Source organism: Eucalyptus grandis, chromosome 5 (assembly GCF_016545825.1).
Source record: "Eucalyptus grandis isolate ANBG69807.140 chromosome 5, ASM1654582v1, whole genome shotgun sequence".
NCBI classification, from domain to species: Eukaryota; Viridiplantae; Streptophyta; class Magnoliopsida; order Myrtales; family Myrtaceae; genus Eucalyptus; species Eucalyptus grandis.
In genome coordinates this window covers 9,716,874-9,736,928 of record NC_052616.1, presented here as the reverse complement: position 1 = coordinate 9,736,928, position 20,055 = coordinate 9,716,874, and the positions used below count along the sequence as shown (strand labels likewise).

General features: G+C 39.8%; 3 protein-coding genes across 3 annotated transcripts; 2 read left to right on the top strand and 1 right to left on the bottom strand.

Moving 5' to 3' along the window:
* The first annotated feature begins 3,614 nt into the window (after positions 1–3,614).
* On the top strand, positions 3,615–7,390 carry LOC104443972. The gene is made up of 4 exons (XM_010057539.3): positions 3,615–4,614; positions 5,135–5,260; positions 5,388–5,982; positions 6,838–7,390. The coding sequence occupies exons 3-4, from the start codon at positions 5,438–5,440 to the stop codon at positions 7,022–7,024; spliced, it is 732 nt and encodes a 243-aa protein (XP_010055841.2). The 5' UTR covers positions 3,615–4,614; positions 5,135–5,260; positions 5,388–5,437; the 3' UTR covers positions 7,025–7,390.
* Positions 7,391–7,958: 568 nt separating this feature from the next.
* Positions 7,959–10,486, bottom strand: LOC104446098 (taxadiene 5-alpha hydroxylase). Its single transcript, XM_010060005.2, has 3 exons — positions 9,241–10,486; positions 8,858–9,045; positions 7,959–8,249 (listed from the first exon to the last, which is right to left on the bottom strand). The coding sequence occupies exons 1-3, from the start codon at positions 10,484–10,486 to the stop codon at positions 7,959–7,961; spliced, it is 1,725 nt and encodes a 574-aa protein (XP_010058307.2).
* Positions 10,487–16,623: 6,137 nt separating this feature from the next.
* On the top strand, positions 16,624–19,898 carry LOC104446097. Its single transcript, XM_039314143.1, has 4 exons — positions 16,624–17,386; positions 17,947–18,093; positions 18,200–18,557; positions 19,485–19,898. Exons 1-4 carry the CDS (start codon positions 16,864–16,866, stop codon positions 19,669–19,671), a joined length of 1,215 nt encoding a protein of 404 aa, XP_039170077.1. The 5' UTR covers positions 16,624–16,863; the 3' UTR covers positions 19,672–19,898.
* The last annotated feature ends 157 nt before the right edge of the window (positions 19,899–20,055 follow it).

Below are 20,055 nucleotides of genomic sequence, written 5' to 3'. Positions count from 1 at the left end.
AGATCGCACAAAGACATAAACCAAGAAAAATATTAAAACTTATTCTAGGTTTTAGGTTACAAGTTTCGGATTCTAGGTTTTAGATTCCTCCAACTAAGAATTTGAAACCTACCCATCGAAATAAATTTCTCATTTTCTGGAACCTGGACCTACCCTACCTACAGGTCCCATTGGTTTGGTTCTTAAATTTCAGATTATAGTCTAGAACCATGCTTATCCCTAGTTTAGCATACACTTAATCATTGTAACACCTAAATAATAGTAAGGATTTTAGAAAAATACCAACATTATTTGATTATTGGCCATGGCAGTCGAATCTTCTTCAGAATATGAGGCTGAAGATGAGGTGAACTCGATCGACTTAGGAAAGAGAGAAGGACAATCTCTACATCGCCTTGCTTCATCTCCTCTTCTTCAACCTCTAAACACATACCACACTCCCAAATCATAATAACAAGATGTATTCCCGGTGGTTTTGTTGAAAAGCAATTGAGGCACAGGACAAACCAGCTCTGTGTGGCAAAAGATTTCGTCTCCATCGACCACCATCTTCAACTCTCCACACCATTGCCTCGATTGTTCTTTGTTTCAAAGCAAATAGGGCCCGACCACCGTGGTCATTAATTGAATCACTTTCAGCTTAAGCTCAGGATTGCCGGCAAAGGGTGGGCGATGGTCCACCCCATTTGAGAGGACAAGCCACGCGACCATCTGAAATTTTGTGCCCCTTCTTCTTTTTACGTTTTCTTGTCTTTTCTTTTTCTTTTTCTTTTTTTTTTTTTTTTTTTTTTTGGTGTTGAGTCGCTGATTTGATTTTTCCAACCTACCACTATGTCAGTAATTAAAAAATATTCAATTGATTTAGTTACCAAAGCGTTAAATTTACCAAATAACAATCGATGATCTCGTATAAGGGTCATAGCATCATATATGGGCAATTGTTGTTACAATTCATATAAATGGAACAATCAAATAATGTGAATAATTGACTTAAACAAAGTTAACAATTCCATATAAAAGTTGGTGATTTAAGTTCTGCAACTAAATGTAGGGAAATTATAGGAACTCTTGGTAAGTTTGAAAAAGTCGATCACTTTTGGTAAAAGATTTTGTGACTTGTATTAGAAAAAGTCATACATTGAAGAATCGTATAGAGTAGCCCCACAACTCATTGGTTTAAACTTTCAAGTAAATGTGGGTTTCATTAGATATGTTGACGAATTCGGATTTAGGCTTCCTCATGGCTATCTCCATGGGTGAAGGTATTCTTCCATTTTAATTTTTCTTTTTGGACATATTTGGTAGTATATAATGAAATTATGATAAAAATGGATATGGAGAAAAGGATGAGATGTAACAAAGAATGCAATGAGATGAATATTTGAACTCATGTATTTGGGTGGGTTTAAACAAAGATATGAGGCTCCCAAAGAATGAATGCCAAAAGCCAAAGTTCTTATAAACAAAGAATGAGGGTACCTTGGAGATTGAATATTTCAACAAAGAATGTGCAGTCTAAAGGAAATGCCTAGTTAACGCCGATGCCAAGCAACATGGTGCAAGTATTGCTTGCCCCCTGGTGGATGCTGCATCGTTAGATTGGATAGTTTCATGTGGGGCCCACCATATTTAATAGTGCATGTGAATTAGATAAAAGTTGAAATACCAATTCAATTACTCCCATTTTATTTTCTCCGGCCAAAAAAATAAAGAAAAGGAAATTTCTCAATTTTATTTTCCCGGTGAGCCTAAAAATTAACATAATATTCTAATTAATTAGAGCCAATGTGCCCCTTGAGGCACTTGAAAAGTAAACGGAATATCATCTGATGTAAAAATTGGTCTATCTCACATGATGAAGCTACAAATATGTATTTGTACGATCAAATCACCCTATAAAATCTGTGATATTACTTGAAAAATCAACGTTAGTAGTAGTCTCAATATGGGTGATGGCTAATGTTAATTTTTCGTAAAATAATCTCGGCTTCATTTATTTCATGAAAAAATAAATAATTTACAAATATTCTCTTAAAAATGATTGCTTGATTTACGCTATTGCCAATAATTTACGTTCGAATATTTTTTTGGACAATGAAAACATTTTTTTGTTCATTCATTTTTATAAGAAATATGAGCGATTATTTTTAAAAAAATATACTTTTTAAATCATATATTTTCTGCGAAATAAAAAGACTATTAAAAGCAAAGGAATTATATTAGAAGTGTAAAAGAATTGTGACTGCCAAAATCGCCCTGGAACCGAATTGAACCGAATTGGAACCAATGGTTCCCATGGGAGTCGATCCGATTCAGTTCAATTCTTGGCTCTAATTTAGTGGAATTGGTGAGTACCGATCTGGTTCCAGTTTTAGGCATGGAACCACCTACCCACCTATCTAGACCGAACTAGACGCGCGTGTATATATATATATATATTTAAAAAAATAAATTCCATCATAATTACTCCATTAATTTTAGTAATTCCATCAAATACATATGTACATATATGTATATTTTTCATTAGTAAACATTATTGATTAATTTTGTCTCTTGAGTGTGTAAAAAGACTAATCCCTTACTTGTTTTTTATTCTAATAATCCATTTACTTGTTTTCTCAACCAAAACAAAATAAACGAACAAAGAGAGATGAGGGGACTGATTGGAGATGTTCATAAATGTTGTGGTATTTTGTTGTCATGATATGAAAGTAAGAGTCAACTTGATATTAATTGATAAATGCAATTTTGTAGAGATTGGGAGACTGATTCTATAGACCCACTGGAACCAACTGGACTAAGGGTCCAGTTCCCATATAGATCCTTGAAACCCACGGATGGTTCTCGATTTCAATTTTTTGGAACCACTCCTTAATAAGAGACTTTTGGTTTCAAGATAAGGACAGTCAATCTTAACTATCCTTACTCTTAAATTATATAAGTTGCCACTTACTAATCCCAAAAGCTAGAAATAGAAGCAAAAACACGAGATGAAAGAAATTCAAAAGTGAGAAACTAGCCAAGCAAGAAGAGATATGCATCATCCATCTCCGAATCCTAGGGGTGTCAAAAACTAAACCAAAAATCGAACCGAACCAAATCGAAAAATTCAATTTTTTTTTTTTTTTGGTTTGGTTCTCACTAAAAATTGAAACTTTTTAATTTGTTTGGTTTTTATCAGTTCGATTAAACAAATTGATAAAATCTAAAGTTTTTTTTTTTCTTTTTTTTTTTTTTTTTTAAAAAATCTTTTTTTCTTCTTCTTCTTTGTCCGAGACCGATGAATGAAGAAGAAGAAAAAAAGAAATAAAATAAAAAGAATAAAATATAATTACAAAATCGATTTAAAAAAATAAGATTTTATAGAAAGGGGTGTATGTAAGGAGAAATACAAACACAAAAGTAAAAATTAAAAAACCGAACCAACCAAACTGAATCAGGATTTTGGTTCTGTTCGATTTAAGTTCGAATCAGATTTCGGTTCAGTTCAATAAATTTCTTATCGGTTAAGTTTGGTTTGGTTCGGTTTTCAAGAAAACCGAACCAAACCGAACACTTCTACCGAATTCCATACATGATCATGATCATGATCATACCACCTCTCCATCTCCATCTCCTCCCCTAGAAATGAAATGAAAATCCCTCTCTCGCGTTTCGCGCCCCGGACCTTTCTCACTCCTCCAGAACGAACTCCTCTCGTCAGGATCGCTCGCGACGGAACGCGTTGCCTCGTCTCCGAAACCGAACGGTTCGTCGCGCGGGTACGTTCCTGATGCCTTTTTCCGTAACTCGAGTCCCTTCATGAGCCGCGGCCCCGGACGCGGTTTCGCTCCCTCCGCCGGCGACGCCGGCGACGTCGGCGAAGACGTCCGGCACCGATCCGTGCCGGAGCTCCTCGCTTCCCTGCGATCGTCGGCGTCCGGGCCCGTCGCCTTCGAGGGAGTGCGGAAGGTCCTGGAGGTCATGCAGAGGAGGTCGAGCCGCGAGATCGAGCGGCTGAGGAGCGAGAACGAGTCGTTTCGGAACGAGCTCGAGCGCCTGAATTCGGAGAGATTGCGCCTCGAGGGCGAGGTGCGGAAATGCAGGACGGATGGGGATGAGTCGGCGGAGGCCGAGAGACCTGCCGGAATCGCCGAGGGTGTATATGGCGTTCGTGCGGAGAGAGGGGGAGAGGAGGAGGAGGAGGAGGAGGAGGAGGAGCGAGCTTGGAGGAGATATACGATGAGCTGAGGAGGAAGAATGAGGAATTGGAGGGCGAGAAGAGGGAGCTGGAGAGTTGGCTTCAGGTTTGGCGGAAGAAATACGAGGAATTGGACAAGTTGCAGCTAGAAAGAGACGCTTCGGTGCTGAAAAATGAGGAGCGATGCATTTTGGGTGGGAGAGAGGGGGAATCGGCGGTTCTGGGAGAGACCGATGGCTTAATCAATGTGGATGTGTGTGGCGATAGTGGCGATAGTGGCTGTGCTCGGCGTGGACATGATTCTAAGGATGGCGGAACTGTCTCCTTCGCGCGCAATGCGAGGAAGAAGCTGGGTTTTGGCGCAGGTGCTTGCTTGTCGCCCTCAGCAGGTTCAACTCGTAAATCTCCAGTGAAAAAGGATGGAGTTTTACAGGGTAGGTGAATAAGCTCAGATGTTGGTAGTTAATGCAACAAAAATATTATCTTTACTGGTAATTTGAGTGTGTCTTTGGCCACAGTATGAGGATGAACGGGAGTAATATAACTGGTGCTAATGCTGGCGAGAAAGATGGCATAAAAAGAAGCAAAAGGGTTGCAAATATTGGATTCAAAGAAGCTTTCTTGTTTCTTTTTGTGTTATTGTTAAGTATGGCTATGGTCCAATTTAACCATCAGGGCCTTCACTTAGTATATAAGTTGCAGTACTAGATTCTTGGGAGTTGCATTTTCTATTTTAATTGTGAGTGATACATAAGTTGCAAGAGTTCCGAGCTGAACACATTGTGTTTCTGGCATTTCTACTATAGAGTAACAGTGACTTCCTGCTTTTTATAAGATTTGTAAGATTATGTGCTTTTCACCTTATTTATCAGAATGAGCGCTTATCTCCCAATTTCCTAGCGTTATACTAGTCTCAAATCTTGATTGTCTCAGACCTTTTTTTAACCTTACCAGGTGATGGAAGTTTCCTATTTGTTGAGGTAAGTGATAATGCCGACAATTGCAGTAGGCCATCAGGAGATAAACATCCTGGTAGAAGAAATGATGAGAAGGGGAACAGAGAGCTCAAAGGGAAAAGAGGTTTGTTTTGTATCTGATCAAGAAATTATAGGTGCTTTAACAATCAGTATTTACACTGATATGAGGTAAACAGACCATGATCTGCTTCATGAGGCTAACAATGTTTCTTTTAATATCTGCTTATCAGGTCCCCTTCCTACTGTTCTTGGTGAAACGTGTACCCAAACTTTGCGTGATATGGCAGTTGCCCTCAAACAATGTAAACGGAAAAGAATCAAAGAGAAAGACTCTGATAACAGCTTGAGTAAGTCCACCAGGGTCAATCCTATTAAGCATGAAAGTGGGGCTGGTTCAAAGTCAGATTATGGAAGTTCTGAGCAGAAAAGAATCAAAGAAAGAGACTCTGACGACAGCTTGAGTAAGTCTACTGGGGTCAATCCTATTAAGCATAAAAACAGGGCTGGTTCGGCATCTGCTAAGTCAGATTCTGAAAGTTCTGATCAGAAAAGAATCAAAGAAAAAGACTCTGATAATAGCTTGAGTAAGTCTACTGGGGTCAATCTAATTAAGCATGAAAACAGGGCTGCTTCAGCATCTGCTAAGTCAGACTATGGAAGTTCTTTGCACAAAGAACGTTGGAATTCTGAGGCCGATATGCTTTTGGATTTCACCCAAGATGATGAGCTGTGCATGAAGGCCGTTTGCGCACTTTATAGATGGCAAAGATCAAAGTCAATGCAGAGGAGTGCCTGTGGGGGCTTCAATGACCTCCTTTCACCAAGGTATTAGCATACACATGCTACTGCTGCTGCTCTGTCATTTTATTTTCGATGCTTGTCCATTCATGTGTTATGCGTTTGTTTTTTGTGTAAAAGGCGAGTCCCAATTTACTCTAAGCATGATGAGTTTTAACTGCACCATTCAAATGTTTTCTGCGGTTCCATGTTGACCAGAAGTAGGTAGATGCATGTGGCTGGCTATAACATGCTGACATCATTATCTAATGGTCTCTATTCATTGCTCGTTGGATGAATGAGACTTTGATTAACAAATTTAAGTTGAAGGATGAAAACATGCAAGCATCAATGGATGCACATGTTGCATGGATGCTTCGTTTAAACTGGCATGATGGCACGTTGGTTTGATCTGATGTTTGAATAAGGATATATGTGATTTCGCTTGGGAGATGGTAGAGCACCTGCTTGAAATTTCTTCTTGATGTGTTCACTGTCACCACGGATGGCTTTTACCTCCTGTGACCATAAAATTGCTGCTCAAATATGTTGTTCCTTTGTTGATTTTCGACATAACAGCACAAAATTTTGCTGTTGAGAGACATAGATTTTGGGGTTGTCACAAGAGTCAAAATGAGCCTTTTGCCCTTTCTATCAGAGGATTCTGCTATAGGGTGCAATACGTGTCAAAAGGGTTTGTATATGTTTGGGCAAAGGGGCGCGCTCCTGGGCGTTGTGAGAGTGTCAGTATGTTCATTTCTGGTTCTTTGTGGCATGGGATCTCGCTCCTCGTCATTTGTTTACTCGAGTCACTACAAGAAGGAAATTTCTCTCTCATGTGTAGATTATAACTTGTTCAGTAGTTTAACAATTGCATCTCGATCTTGCCCTTGTTTGTCATAGGGAAAACTCTCTGGCTGAGTTTCTGATGGGTGGAGATCCAGAGGGTAAGCTGAAAAAATCTGTCATGAATTTGCGTGATCACTGCCCAGAGGGCCCGATTCTCTGCAGGAGTGCAGCTACCATACACTTCAAGCAGTTATTTGTAATCTACCGAATGAAAGAGGATCCCTTTTTCCCATCCTCATAGCATGTGATATAAATCCTCAAATATTTGGGATCATGATGCCAGGAAGAGCTGCAGTTGTTGAAGGGCTTTTGCTCGTATTTAGTCAGCAGGTCTTGTGTTTTTGTAGCCTTTTGCCTTTACCTACTTGTGCCATTGCCTGCTATTTGCAGCTTGTGCCAGTTAGGTGCGCACAAATTTTTTTCCTCGTCTTTTTGTCAGGTTCTAGAACCTGGTGTGCATAGATCAGCCATCTTGGATCTGGATTGTAAATTATCAAGGATAGAGCTGTTAGATCTTTTTGCAAGCTGTCCCTCTTCATCTGTGCTTGTCCGTTGCGGTCAATTCCTCTTCACCAACCATTTTTGTTCCGTCAACTCAGATTGGTAACGGATTTTCTCTTTTGTTCTTCTGCTAAACAAGCAAGACATCACACGATCATCTTGTGTGATGATGGTTGTTCATTCGATAGCTGCTCCATCACAAGTTCCGTTGCAGAGGCTGGTGTTAATTAGACCAATTAAAATGGGTCTTAGGCCCATTTCTTAAATCATACTTAATAGACCGAGTCATGAATGGGTCTAACATATTTTAACCACATCACTCGGTTGGGACAGACTTACATGGAAAGGAACTAATATGTCCATGCCAATCACTTCTTAATGCTTAGCAATGCAAGAGTTCTATCAAGAGAAGTCCTGTGGATCTATTTAAGAGCAGATCTTGGTTTGAGTAATCTCTACATTTATGATCTGGAGTCACCCTCCTCAATGCAGACTCGCTGTTCTCGAAAAGTCCATTTAAAACCATATTCGTCGGATTTCATAGATCGAGACCTTCCATGCAAGTTAAGCTCAGCAACTCATTGAAGAACGTTAATTAAAATTGAAAAGAAGCAATAACAACTGCGTATCTCGCCATACAAATGAGAACACATTTATTGAAATCAATCGGTGTATCACTTGGGAGAAATCCTCATAGGCATTCCGTGGACGGGGAATGGGAGCGGGTCCACGGTGATCGGCTCGTCAGGATGGATCAAGGACCAGTCGTAACGGGTCACCACGTGGTGCACGAGCACAAGGATGTTCATCCTTGCTAACTGGGACCCGGCACAGACTCTCGGCCCTCCTCCGAAGGGCACGTACACGTACGGCGGCATCGCTTCCTCAAACCGGTCCGGATTGAAGCTCATCGGGTCTTGGAAGTGCTCCGGGTCGTAATGCGTTCCATAAGTTGTCCACAGCACCTGAAATTAGAAGGCCTCCATAAGATATAAAGTCGGCTATTCTTTTTTATGTAAGATAGGGGAAGTTGACAATTTAAAAGAGTAACTTATTTTAATACAGCTACGACCGTCATTTAGTAACTGAAGTTAAAGGAAGATGCAGATGAACATCGTCGCCATGCGTGCTTGTGACGAGTACATGACGACTTTAATTTAAAATAAGCAAGCGTGCATGTGCCCTGGACATTATATTTTTAAAAAGCAACTCCAATCATATGAGCGTGGGCGGCATACAAAGATTTTCATTCGCAGTTAGGTCGACTGAATCTTCAGTAAATTAAACATATGGCCGGTGTTGGACTCGGTGTATACCATTCGACGTTGGCATATGGCGACACTAATTTATCTTTTGATCGAAAATGGAGATGTATTGAGGGTTTTGAGACTCGATCTAGGCTTTATGACACGACGGCATCAGCTCTTTTCTAGTTCATCCACCACGACATGTTGCTGCGAGAGATGAATTAGTCTTGGAGATGCATTTAAAGTTAATTAGTTCTAATTTCACGAGAGTAAATCAAATTCAATTTATCGATTGAAACGTTGCGATTGGATTAAAAGTTACATACCTTCCATCCTTTTGGGATGGTGAATCCTTCATACTCAATGTCGACGATGGCTTTCCGGAAAGAGCCGAAGATGGGAGGGAACAATCTTATGCTCTCACGAGCAACCTTCCAAGTATAACTCATCTTCTTAATATCTTCACCACTGATATCCTCCCCTTCTCCTTTTCTGCTCTTGACATCCATATGTTCTGCAAAAGAACAAAGCTTCACTAATTTAACAAAAAATATAAATACCCAAGAGAAAATTTTAATAACATAGTCCATATTTTTTATGCAACGTCACCTATATAAAGACTATACACACTTAAAGAATGTCATATACTATAAACCGATCAAAGACACGAGGAAAAATGAAGTCATAAAACCTAACAACAGATTTTCACCTTTTAGTAGCAACTGATAGCAATTTGGGTGGTGAGCCAACATTCTAAAGGTCATGGCAATGGCAAAAGAGGTGGTGTCATAAGCTGCGAACACCAGCAACACGATGTTATCGATCACCTCTTCCTCACTCATCTCGCCCCGCAGCATCGCTGCCACATACCGTGGCAGCAGCACCACCCCGCCCTCCTCGCTCCCGCCTCCGCCTCCTCCCGAGTTTTTCCTCTCCATCTCCTCCTTCTTCTTCCTCACAATCCTCACCAGCATTCTCTCTATCTCCTTCCTCGCTCTCATTGCTCTCGAAAACCTAGTTCCAGGGACCGTAACTGGTGGCGCGAAGACTCCCTCCAAAATCCTCTCAAATATTTCCTTCATTCCCAGCTCCACATCTATCCCTAACAAACATTCGAACACAATGTGGAATGTCAAATTCTTGGTGAAGTTGTATAGCTTGATTCTCTCCTGTCCACTCCAATGTGCATCTAGGTGGCGTTGTACTAATTTGCTCAACTTCGGCACTAAGGACTCTGCTGAGGAGCTGCCGAGGCTAGAGGCGATCAGTCCATGGACGTGGCGGTGCTGCTCCCCGTGCTTTTCCATAATGGAGTTCTTGCCCATGAGCCGAACCGAAGAAGAAGGCCACGAGCTCATCACCAGCTTGAACTCATTGGACAAGAAGAACCTGTTTGCTTCAGCTCCACTCACAATCACCGTCGGCGACCCCATCAATCTCGTTTTGAAGATCTTGCCATGCCTCGCCATTCGAGGTCGGACAAAATCCTCGAACAACCGGTTGGCTTGCTGGGCTCTGTAGAAATCCATGGTCTCGCCAAGCCACGGGAGGCCCATTTGGCCGGGGGGCAGTTTGTGCTTGGTGTTGGCACATTTCTGCTTGAGTATGAGAAGGAAGAACAAAGGTGCTAGGGCTAAAATGAGAGTGAAGAGCCAAGAGGAAATGTAGTAGCTGATCTCCATGGCCAAGAAAGAGTGCTGACTCTTACGTGTGACAACTTGGGAATTTGTAGTTTGCTCTGTGGTTATCATGATGATAGGAAGGATGTGGAGGTCTTTATATACAAGTGATGTCCCAGTGGCTGAAGCAAGATAAGTAATATAATAACCAGACAAGTTGATCTTACAACAAGTCAGATAACCATTGATATCTGAGAGGCACACCGAATTATAGTTATCAATTTTATAGTACCATGTTTCAATTTGTTCCCCGGGAGATACATTGCATCGCGCCATGCAGCTCTTATTTCAACTTGCAATGGTGAGCCCCAAGCCATCACCAGCTCAAATTCTGTCATACACATTAATCAAATAACCAGTTTAATATCATATCATCGAAATATTGCGGGGCTTTGCATTATTCTCACGAGAGAAAAAACACGATTTCTCAACCCATCTTTCGCATAATATATTCGACTTCGCCCACCCCGTTTTATATTCACGAAATTAGCTTATGCGCATTCTTTTTTTTTACACAGAAATAACTCGTTTTCCCTGAGTTGACTTGATGGAGAAGGGACTATCAAACCAAGTAAATGATTAGGCGGCACCACCCCTTATGCGTCGCATGTGCTCTTGCGCGTACTACTTCAACGTTACTGCACCGTCCCTTTGAGAATTCAATCCGCCTCCTTCCTGACCGTTGTTATCTAGAAACCCTATCTTATTATAAGAGTCCAGATACTACACAGATTCTCTAAGCCGTCCATGGTCAATATGGTTGAATATTCAAATGGCCAGAGGATCCCTACATATCTGGTTTGGAGAACCCACTTGACTTATTTTCTCTTTTTTATCATTTCTCGTACTTGGGAATTCAACCCCAGAAGGGATTACAGCTCGTACAGTACTCCCCCACGGCACAGCGCAGAGAGAGAGAGAGAGAGAATGTAAGGTCTCATCCATTTTTCAGGAGCAATTGCAGGGCATGTGAAAAGTGATTCGATGCACCGGCTGAATCTTGTCAAGTTGGGCGGACACAGGGATACGATGCACCGGCTGAATCTTGTTTTGGGGTTTCCATCTTTGAGAGGAATTCTGCGTCTATGTTTTCTCGTGACTTGGCGTGTCGGGGAAAAAAGATAGGAATTAACATCTATTACTTTTGATGAGAAATCCCATAGGGCAGACGGACTAACCTTTCTTGACTTAATTTCTAATTCTCTTGATGGTTATGAGTTATCTTCATTTGAGAAAAGATAGTTGCTAGGAACCACAAGCAATGAGAGAACTAAACATGGAGCTACTTGCTCAGGAGATGTAGCGCTTTTTGCCCTATTGAGTGCTAGAATGACGAGCGCATATCCAACAATCCGTTATGCGGGACGAAGATAAACATATATATATACATGAATTATCTTCATATGAGAAAAGATAGTTGCTAGGAAACACAAGCAATAAGAGAACTAGCAAATCCAAAGCATGGAGTTTTTTTTTTTTCGAGTGCTAGAATGATGTTAGAAAGATAATATATATTAAAAAAATTACAATTTCTTAAAAGTAGAAGGAACAGGCATTTTTTGCAACATATTACGAAAAATTACAAATATAAATATAAACATCAATCAAATTCTATGCTAGGTTCACTTAAAAAACAATTATCATCACGTGGTTTTTATTGTCTAGATTAAAAGAAAGCATAACACATAGAATTGCAATATATATTGGATCAAACTATAATTGATTGGGATATTTTGATCACGTAGAATAGTATGAATCGGTAAGAAACATGAAAGTATAGAAGAAGATAGTTTTCCACAATTAAACCGGGAATCTTGAGGTCTTCGACTTGGCGCATAATGATTTTTCTCTTTTCCATTTGCTTCTCTTTGTTTATAGAGACATGGAAGTGATTTTTCAATATTATCGTCCAATTCCAAATATTTTATTTTATTTTATATATTCTCCCTTTTCTTTTCGGTAACAATTTGATGTCTATCGGTTTGTTTTGTCAAGGGTTGATGAATATTTCGTCATGCATGACTAAGTATCACAAACAATATTATTAGATACATTGAGCAACAATCAGGATTTTAGAAACAGCTCTTTCGCATTCGTCAATCAAATAAATTATTTATTAATTCGCTTCCTCTCCTTGATTTCCACATTGTTTAGGCTTGGACCGGCAAAAATAAAATTTAGATGTGGCGCTATTATCTCGGGGAGCAAAATGCGTCTCAACATTTAATGATTAATATAACTAGCTAGTAATTATACTTAATCGTTTTACTCAATGCTAACGTTGAACTATATATTTCGAGGTTGATGCCATAGTATTGTCATGAACAATAAGGTTATGCTTTGCCTAGAGACTAGGGTTGTTAGATGAGCGGGTCGGATCGGATTTGGATTGGGTCAAAAATGGTTTGACCCAAATTGACATGTTTTGACCCATTTATATGCCACATAAATTTAATGACCCTTACCCGACTTGACTCATTTACTAAAATACGTTCATATTTAATCCAACCTATGAATATTCGTATCCACCTAATTAACCCACTTTAAGCTCTTCATATGTATATGTTCTTTGGATGATATCTCTATTTTGACTTTGAGATGCTAAAAAATCGGCTTTCAATATTACATAGAATTTTCAATTTTTGTATTGATTCACAATGAAGAATAAGATAAATTTAGTACTAGATGAAGGGTTTATAAAATGATAGCACAAATAATGAAGGGGGAATTAAAATTTTCTTTAAATGAAATATGTGATATTTAAGAAGATGATTTATATTGACTATGAATTGCAATGATAAGAACTAATATTAGAATGTGATGTAAAACTAACAATGGCAAATGCAATCTAGAAAGAAAAACTCTAGTAATAACAGAAGAAATTTACAATATTAATAAAAATAAAAATAAAAATTGGGAAAAAAAATAAGCTGTTTAATATTTTTGCAAGAGTGAAATTAGGCCTGCATCTTGTAGGCCTATCAAGATTTTTTGAACTTGAAACAGTTCGATAAGTTTATCGTTTTCTCATAAAAGGATGAAGGTTACAAAAATGGGTTGGGTTTGGATTGTGAATTCGATATTTAGTTTTCAAGTTCATTTTAAACCCATGATCTTATTGACTTAAGTTCATTAACTATGAGTTTAGCACCCCATTTTGACCCATTTTACCTCTATGATGGCCCCCCTCAATTTAAAATCATTTAAGATCCATTAAGTTGTTAGGTGACCCATTTATGACCTATTTAACTCGTTTTTAAAATTTAAGGCGAACCATTTATTATCCACCCTATTGATTATAAGTTAAAATATGGGTTCTAAGTCCCTTTTGCCATATATAGGAGTGTGATATAAAGACACTAGTGTGCATGCAAGGGTTGGTGTTCTGATGAATGTACTAACTAAACCCCGGGAAACTTCGAGGCCGACCCGAGCATGGACGTCCTTCCTCAAACCCAGAGAGTTTGCTTTCTCGTCACTCAGGAAGTTAGATGCGTCTCAAGCTATGCCGCGGTAGCCAGTCGTTTTATGTTTATCGAAGGAGGATCGATCTCCCCATCCTCGTAGCTTGATCCGTCGCCAATTCGCTAAATAATTCGAAGGTCGCGATGTTGGGAGAAGCTGCTCGACTTCTGCAGGAAGACGCGAGCTTCGGTGGCTCGTCGTTAGCATGTCTAACTCGCACGCTGCCCGCGTTTTTGCTCCTTCTGCTGTAACATGTGCATCGAGTTTGTCTGTTCATCTGTGTTGAAGCTCCAGCTCCGAGTGGAGTTATCTGCTGGAGGAGTGACATTTCAATCTGGCACTAGCGAAATGTGCTTTCGTTTCAGGTTGAGATTTGGACTTCTTTTGGAAAAAGAAACGTTTCACTGCTCTCTCTCTCTCTCTCTCTCTCTCTCTGGGTCTCAGTTTGAAGCCTGTGTAGTCTCTCGTGTCGCTCTAAGAATCCCAAAACAGCACCGTCCCCGAGCTCTTTACTCCATCGAGGTCGTTGGTTTAGGCCTCTCGAGCATTTTCACCCAGCTTCCAGCGGCGACAGAAGAGAAATGGGAGGAGCCGGGAGCCGGAACTACCGAAGCTCCGGGGTAGGAGAACGATTCTCAGGGGAGGCGGTGGCGAAGGGAGGTCAGATTTTGGCCTGGCATTGCCAGGTACGAGCCGCCGGAGCCAGTAATCAGCGGAAGACGGCGGAGTCTTCAAGATTGTTTCTACGTTTGGTGGGCGTCATCTGTCTTTAGTGAATGAATGTAGATGCCAAGTGTAACTTTCAGTGGATGAGGCACCTGGAAGTGAAGAGAAGAGAATATTTATCCATATAAGGATGTTTTGAGTAGCCGGAAGTTTTTTAGTCGGGAAATATTTTACTCTTTTTTCGACATTTGTGTTGCTTAAAAAAAACAGCCAATAAAAAAACTATACTTAAATTTAAGAAAATGATTTCCTCTTTAGAAAATCATTAGTCATTTTTAAAAATAAGACTAAATATTGGCGATTGAATCAGAAGTCCCAACGTGTGAGCACGAGAATATCGATACCTATGCTCAGATCCTTGACACTTTAAGCTCGATTCTAGAGGCTTAATTGGGACCGTAAAAGGTGGTCTCGAATCTTTCAAGGTTGGGCTTAGGACATTAATGCTTGTGCTTGGGTTCCTAGTAGGCATACCCATGCACTTGGCTTCAATGATGAAGTCACTATGTTCAGACTCAAGTGCATCAAGGCTAGCTTACGTTCCCATCGGTTATGCTCAAATTTCCAATAGATATGGCCTTGAGAACCTTGACTCTTGCAATCAAAATTCAATGCCTTGATTTTGAGACCTCGGTGGCCAGACCCGAATCCCTTGAGGCTCGAGACCAAAGCACCTTAACCTTGATTCCACAATAGAGAAACAAAAATTATATTGAATATTATTAAATTTAATTCGATAAAAATTATTTAAAATTTGTTGATATAACATGTGTAGCCCTTATATCACTCAAATAACACAAGTCTCTTGAGAGATATTAAAACAAATTTCCATTTTCAAATGATAGAAAATTTTAGCTAAATATTGGAAATTATTGCAATTTTTCTAAAAATGACTTCTTGAAATTTTTTTAGAAATTTCAAATTTTCTACAAAAAACTGAGCATTAAAATTGATCTATGTGAAATGATAAAACAAGTATTTAAAAAAGAGAAGCACTCTATAAAAATTTATAATATTACTTAAAAAAATGTTACAAATCACTCTTAATATGACTAATGGCTAATGTTAACCTCGCAAAAGTCTCTCCGTCTCTATATGTATAGTAGAAATGAATTATTTGGAAATATTTTTCTAAAAATGATTACATATATCGCTTTAAATAATTAATTAAAAATATTTTGATTATGGACAATAATTTATATCTTCGATGAAAAAGAAAATATCTATCATTATAAGCAATAGATACATCATTTTGAGGAAAATATTTTGTAAATTATTTATTTTCTGCAAAATAATGAAACCAAAATAAAAAGAAATGGATTAGTATAATGAAAAATCTCAAACTAGTGTATTTGGGAAAAAATTTACTCTAAACCTCAAATTGGTACATAGGAGATCAGAACTACAAATTGGTATACTTATAATAAATTTATTTAATTTTGCTAACTTACTAATTTCACGATAAAATTTGATCCAAGTTAACGGAGAATAAATATGTGATGAAAATACTAGTTTGGGACTTTTGGTGTAAAAACTAGCTCTAAATAAATTTATCATAGATATATTAATTTAAGGATTTTGCTGAATAAAAATTAGTCATGGGATAAACTTATCGTAGATATAACGATTTTAGGTTTTCGTGGTATTAATCCAAAAGAAATTATACAAGTTAGTGCTTATTAATCCCGACAGATGTGGTCTTGAGTATGATCTTAAATTGCTTCATCTAGGACATAAAATAGAGGAGTAATAACCCAAAAGAAATTTCACAAATTACCCTTACTAAAAAATCCCAACAGCCTTTGACCATCCAAAAGCAGAAAAAAAAAATTCCCAACAGCTCGAAACCGGAAAAAGAATAAATAAAAAGGAAAATTTGAAAGCGAGGAATTAGCCACTAATCCGTCATTAAATAATGAACCCGAAAAAGCTCTGCACCAATCACCGAACTCCGTACACTGCATGATCACGATCACGATCCATACATACAACAACAAGCCCTCCCCTCCTTCGTCTTCCTCGTCACCTCCCTCGGAAATGAAAAACCCTCTCTCTCTCTCTCTCTAAAATACGCGCATTTCCTGCTCGCGGAAACCTCGTCTCCTCGCGCCCGGCGCTCCGGCGACCCCCTCGCCGGCGAACGATTCGCGCGCGGTGAGTTTCCCGAACCGTTTCCCTTCGCGTATCTCGAGTCGCCATGATCACCTCCTCCGCCGGCGACGCGTCGGAGGACGACGTCGGGGACCGGTCCGTGGCGGAGCTCGTCGCCCCCCTGCGGTCGGCCTTCAGCGTCGTGACCTTCGACGAGGTCCAGAAGGTCCTGGAGGCCGTCAGGAGGAGGTCCGACCGCGAGGTCGAGCGCCTGCGGAGGGAGAACCGGTCGTTCAGGGACGAGTTCGTGCGGCTGAATCTGGTGAACATACGCCTGGCGGGCGAGCTGTGGAATTCTGGGAGCGGCGGCGATGATGAGTGTGAGGTGGCTGGGACGGCGGAGGATGTGTACAATGTTCTTAAGGATAAAGTGGGGAGAAGAGGAGGAGGAGGAGGAAGAAGAAAAGAGTTTGAAGGAGATGGTCGTCGAGATGAGGAGGAAGAACGAAGAATTGGAGGGCGAGAAGAGGGAATTGGAGGGTAAGAAGAGAGAATTGCAGAGTCAGCTTCGGGTTTGGGAGGGGAAATACAAGGAATTGGACCAGAGGGTCCTGCAGCTGGAAAGAGACACTTCGATGTTGAAAGATGAGGGGCAATGCGTTTTGGGTAACGGAGAAGGGGAATCGGTGGTTCAGCGAGAGCCTGATGGGTTAGTCAATGGGGTGGGCGATCGCGGCTCTACTCAGCGTGGAAGTGATTCTAAGGGTGGTGGCGGAAGTGTCTCCCTCGGGTGCAATGCGAGGAGGAAGGTGGATTTCGGTACAGGTTCTTGCTTGTCACCCTTAGCGGGTTCGAATAGTAAATCTCCAGTGATTAAGGATGGAGTTTTAGGGGGTAAGTAAATTAGCTCAGATGTTAGTAACTCATGCAGTTAACATGTTATTTCCTAGTGATGATTTTAGTGTATCTTTTGCAATATTATGAGGATAAACGGGACTTATATTGCTGGTGCTACAGTCTGAAATGCATGCCGGCAAGAAAGATGATGTAGAAAGAAACAACAGGGTTGGATATACTGCATTCAACGAAACCTTCGTGTTTCTTTTTATGTGCTATTTAGTATGGCTGTGGTACAAATTAACAATTAGGGCCTTTGCTTAGTATATGATTTGCAGGACTGGATTCTTGGTAGTTGCACTTCATATGTGTAGTTGTTATAAATGATAATTAAGTTGTAAGTGTTCCGAGCTGAACTCATTGTGTTTTTGGCATTTTTTGCTATTGAAGAACAGTAACTTCCTGCTTTTAGTATGATTTATGAGATTTATAGCAATAAAATGTGCTCTTCACCTTGCTCATTAGAATGAGCACTTAGCTCCCATTTCCTAGCGTTTTGCTGGTTCACGCTTTAAATCTTAATTGTCTTAATTTTTTATTTTTTATTTTTTTAATAGCCTTACCAGGTGATGGAAGTACCCCAATTGTTGAGATAATTGAGAGTGATGACGATGGTGGTGGGCCCTCTGAAAAGCTAGCAGGGGATATATATCGTGGTAGAAGAAATGATGAGAAAGGGAACAAAGAGCTCAAAAGGAAAAGAGGTTTGTTTCTTATCTAATTCATAAATTATAGGGTGCTTCAACCATCAGTATTTCCACTAATATAATCATGCAGCTAACAATTTTTCTGTTGATATATGCCTATCAGGTTCGTTTTCTTCTGTTTTTGAAGAACCTTTAACCCAAACTCTGCGAGGTATAGCAACTGCTCTCAAACAATGTGGTCAGAAAAATATCAAAGAAAAAGACTCTGATAACAGCTTCATTAAGTTAGCTGGGGTCAACACCATAAAGCATGAAAACGGGGATGGTTCAGCATCCGCTAAGTCAGATGATGGAAGTTCTTTGCAGAACGAACGTTGGAAGTATAAGGCCAATATGCTTGACGATATCACTGAAGATGATGAGCTATGTATCAAGGCTGTTTGTGCACTTCATAGATGGCAAATGTCAAAGTTAATGGAGAGGAGCACCCGCCAGGGCTTTGATGGCCTCCTTTCACCAAAGTATTAGCATACACATGCTGCCACCGCCACCGCATCATTTTATTTTCCATGCTTTTTAATTCATTCGTAAAAGCGTCCGTCTATTGGTGTGCAAAGGGGAGTTCCGATTTACTCTAAGCATGCGGAGTTTTAGTTACACCGTTCAAATATTTTCTTTGCTTCCATGTCAACCAGAAGTTGGCAGATGCATGTGGCTGTTTATAACGCTGTTTATAACATGCTGACTTTTTTTATGTAATTTTTGGCCCGTGCCACTGGACTTTGTTTGTGTAGTTGTTGTAGATCTGGAAGCCATTCATCGCTTGTTAGATGGATAAAACTTGATTAAGAAATTTATTATTTATGGATTAAAATGTGTGAGCACCAATGGTTGCCCATGTTACATGGATGCTTCTTTTAAACTGGAACCGATGAACGTTGGCTTGACCCAATGTTTGAAAATGGATTTATCTGATTTCTCTTGGGAGATAATAGAGCACTTGCTTGAATTTTTTTTCTGAAGTGTTCACTGCGACAATTACAACTCTCTATGGAAGGTTTGTACTTCCTGTGACCATAAAATTGTTCCTCAAATATGTTGTTCTTTTGTTGATTTTCATCATAACAGTGCAAAAGTTTGCTATTTAGAGGTAAGCTTTTGGGGTGGTGTCACAAGAGTCCAAATGAGCCTTTTGCCCTTTCTACTGAAGTGTTCTGCTCTACAGTGTTAAGGTATCAAGAGGATTTATATGTGTTTGTGCATAGGGGTGTGCTCTTGTGAGGGTGTAAATATGTCAATGTGCATTTCTGGTTCTTGGTGGCGTGGGGACTTGCACCTTGTCATTTGTTTACTCGAGTCACTATAATAAGAAAATTTCTCTGTCATGCGTAGATTATAAATTGTTCAGTAGTTTAACAATTGCACTCTTGATTTCACCATTTTTACAGGGAAAAGGCTTTGGCTGAGTTTCTGACAGGGGGAGATCCCGAGGGTAAGCTGAAAAAATCTGTCATGGATTTGCGTGATCACAGCCCTGAAGGCCTGGCGGCCTGCAGGAATATAGTTACCAAACACTTCGAGCAGCTGTTTATAATGTACCAGAAGAAAGGGGATCCCTTTTTCCCCTCCTCGTAGTACGTGATATAACTCCTTGATTATTTGTGATCATCGTGCCAGGAAGCGCTGCAGTTTTTGAAGGGCTATTTGGTTAGCAGATCTCATGTTTATAGCCTTTTGCCTTTACCTACTTGTGCCATTGCCTGCTATTTGCAGTTTTTACTGATTAGGTGCCCACAAATTTTTTTTCTTGTCTTTTTGGTTAGTTTCTTGAACATGGTGTGCAAAAATCAACCATCTTGGAATCTGGAATATAGATTATCAAGTGTGAAGCAGTTAGATCTTTTGCAATCTATGCCTCTTTATCTGTGGTCATGTTTGATTTGTTTGTGGCAATCCATCCATCTTCATCAAACATTTCTATTCTGTTGAGTCAGGTCAGTAAGGGATTATCATTTTTCT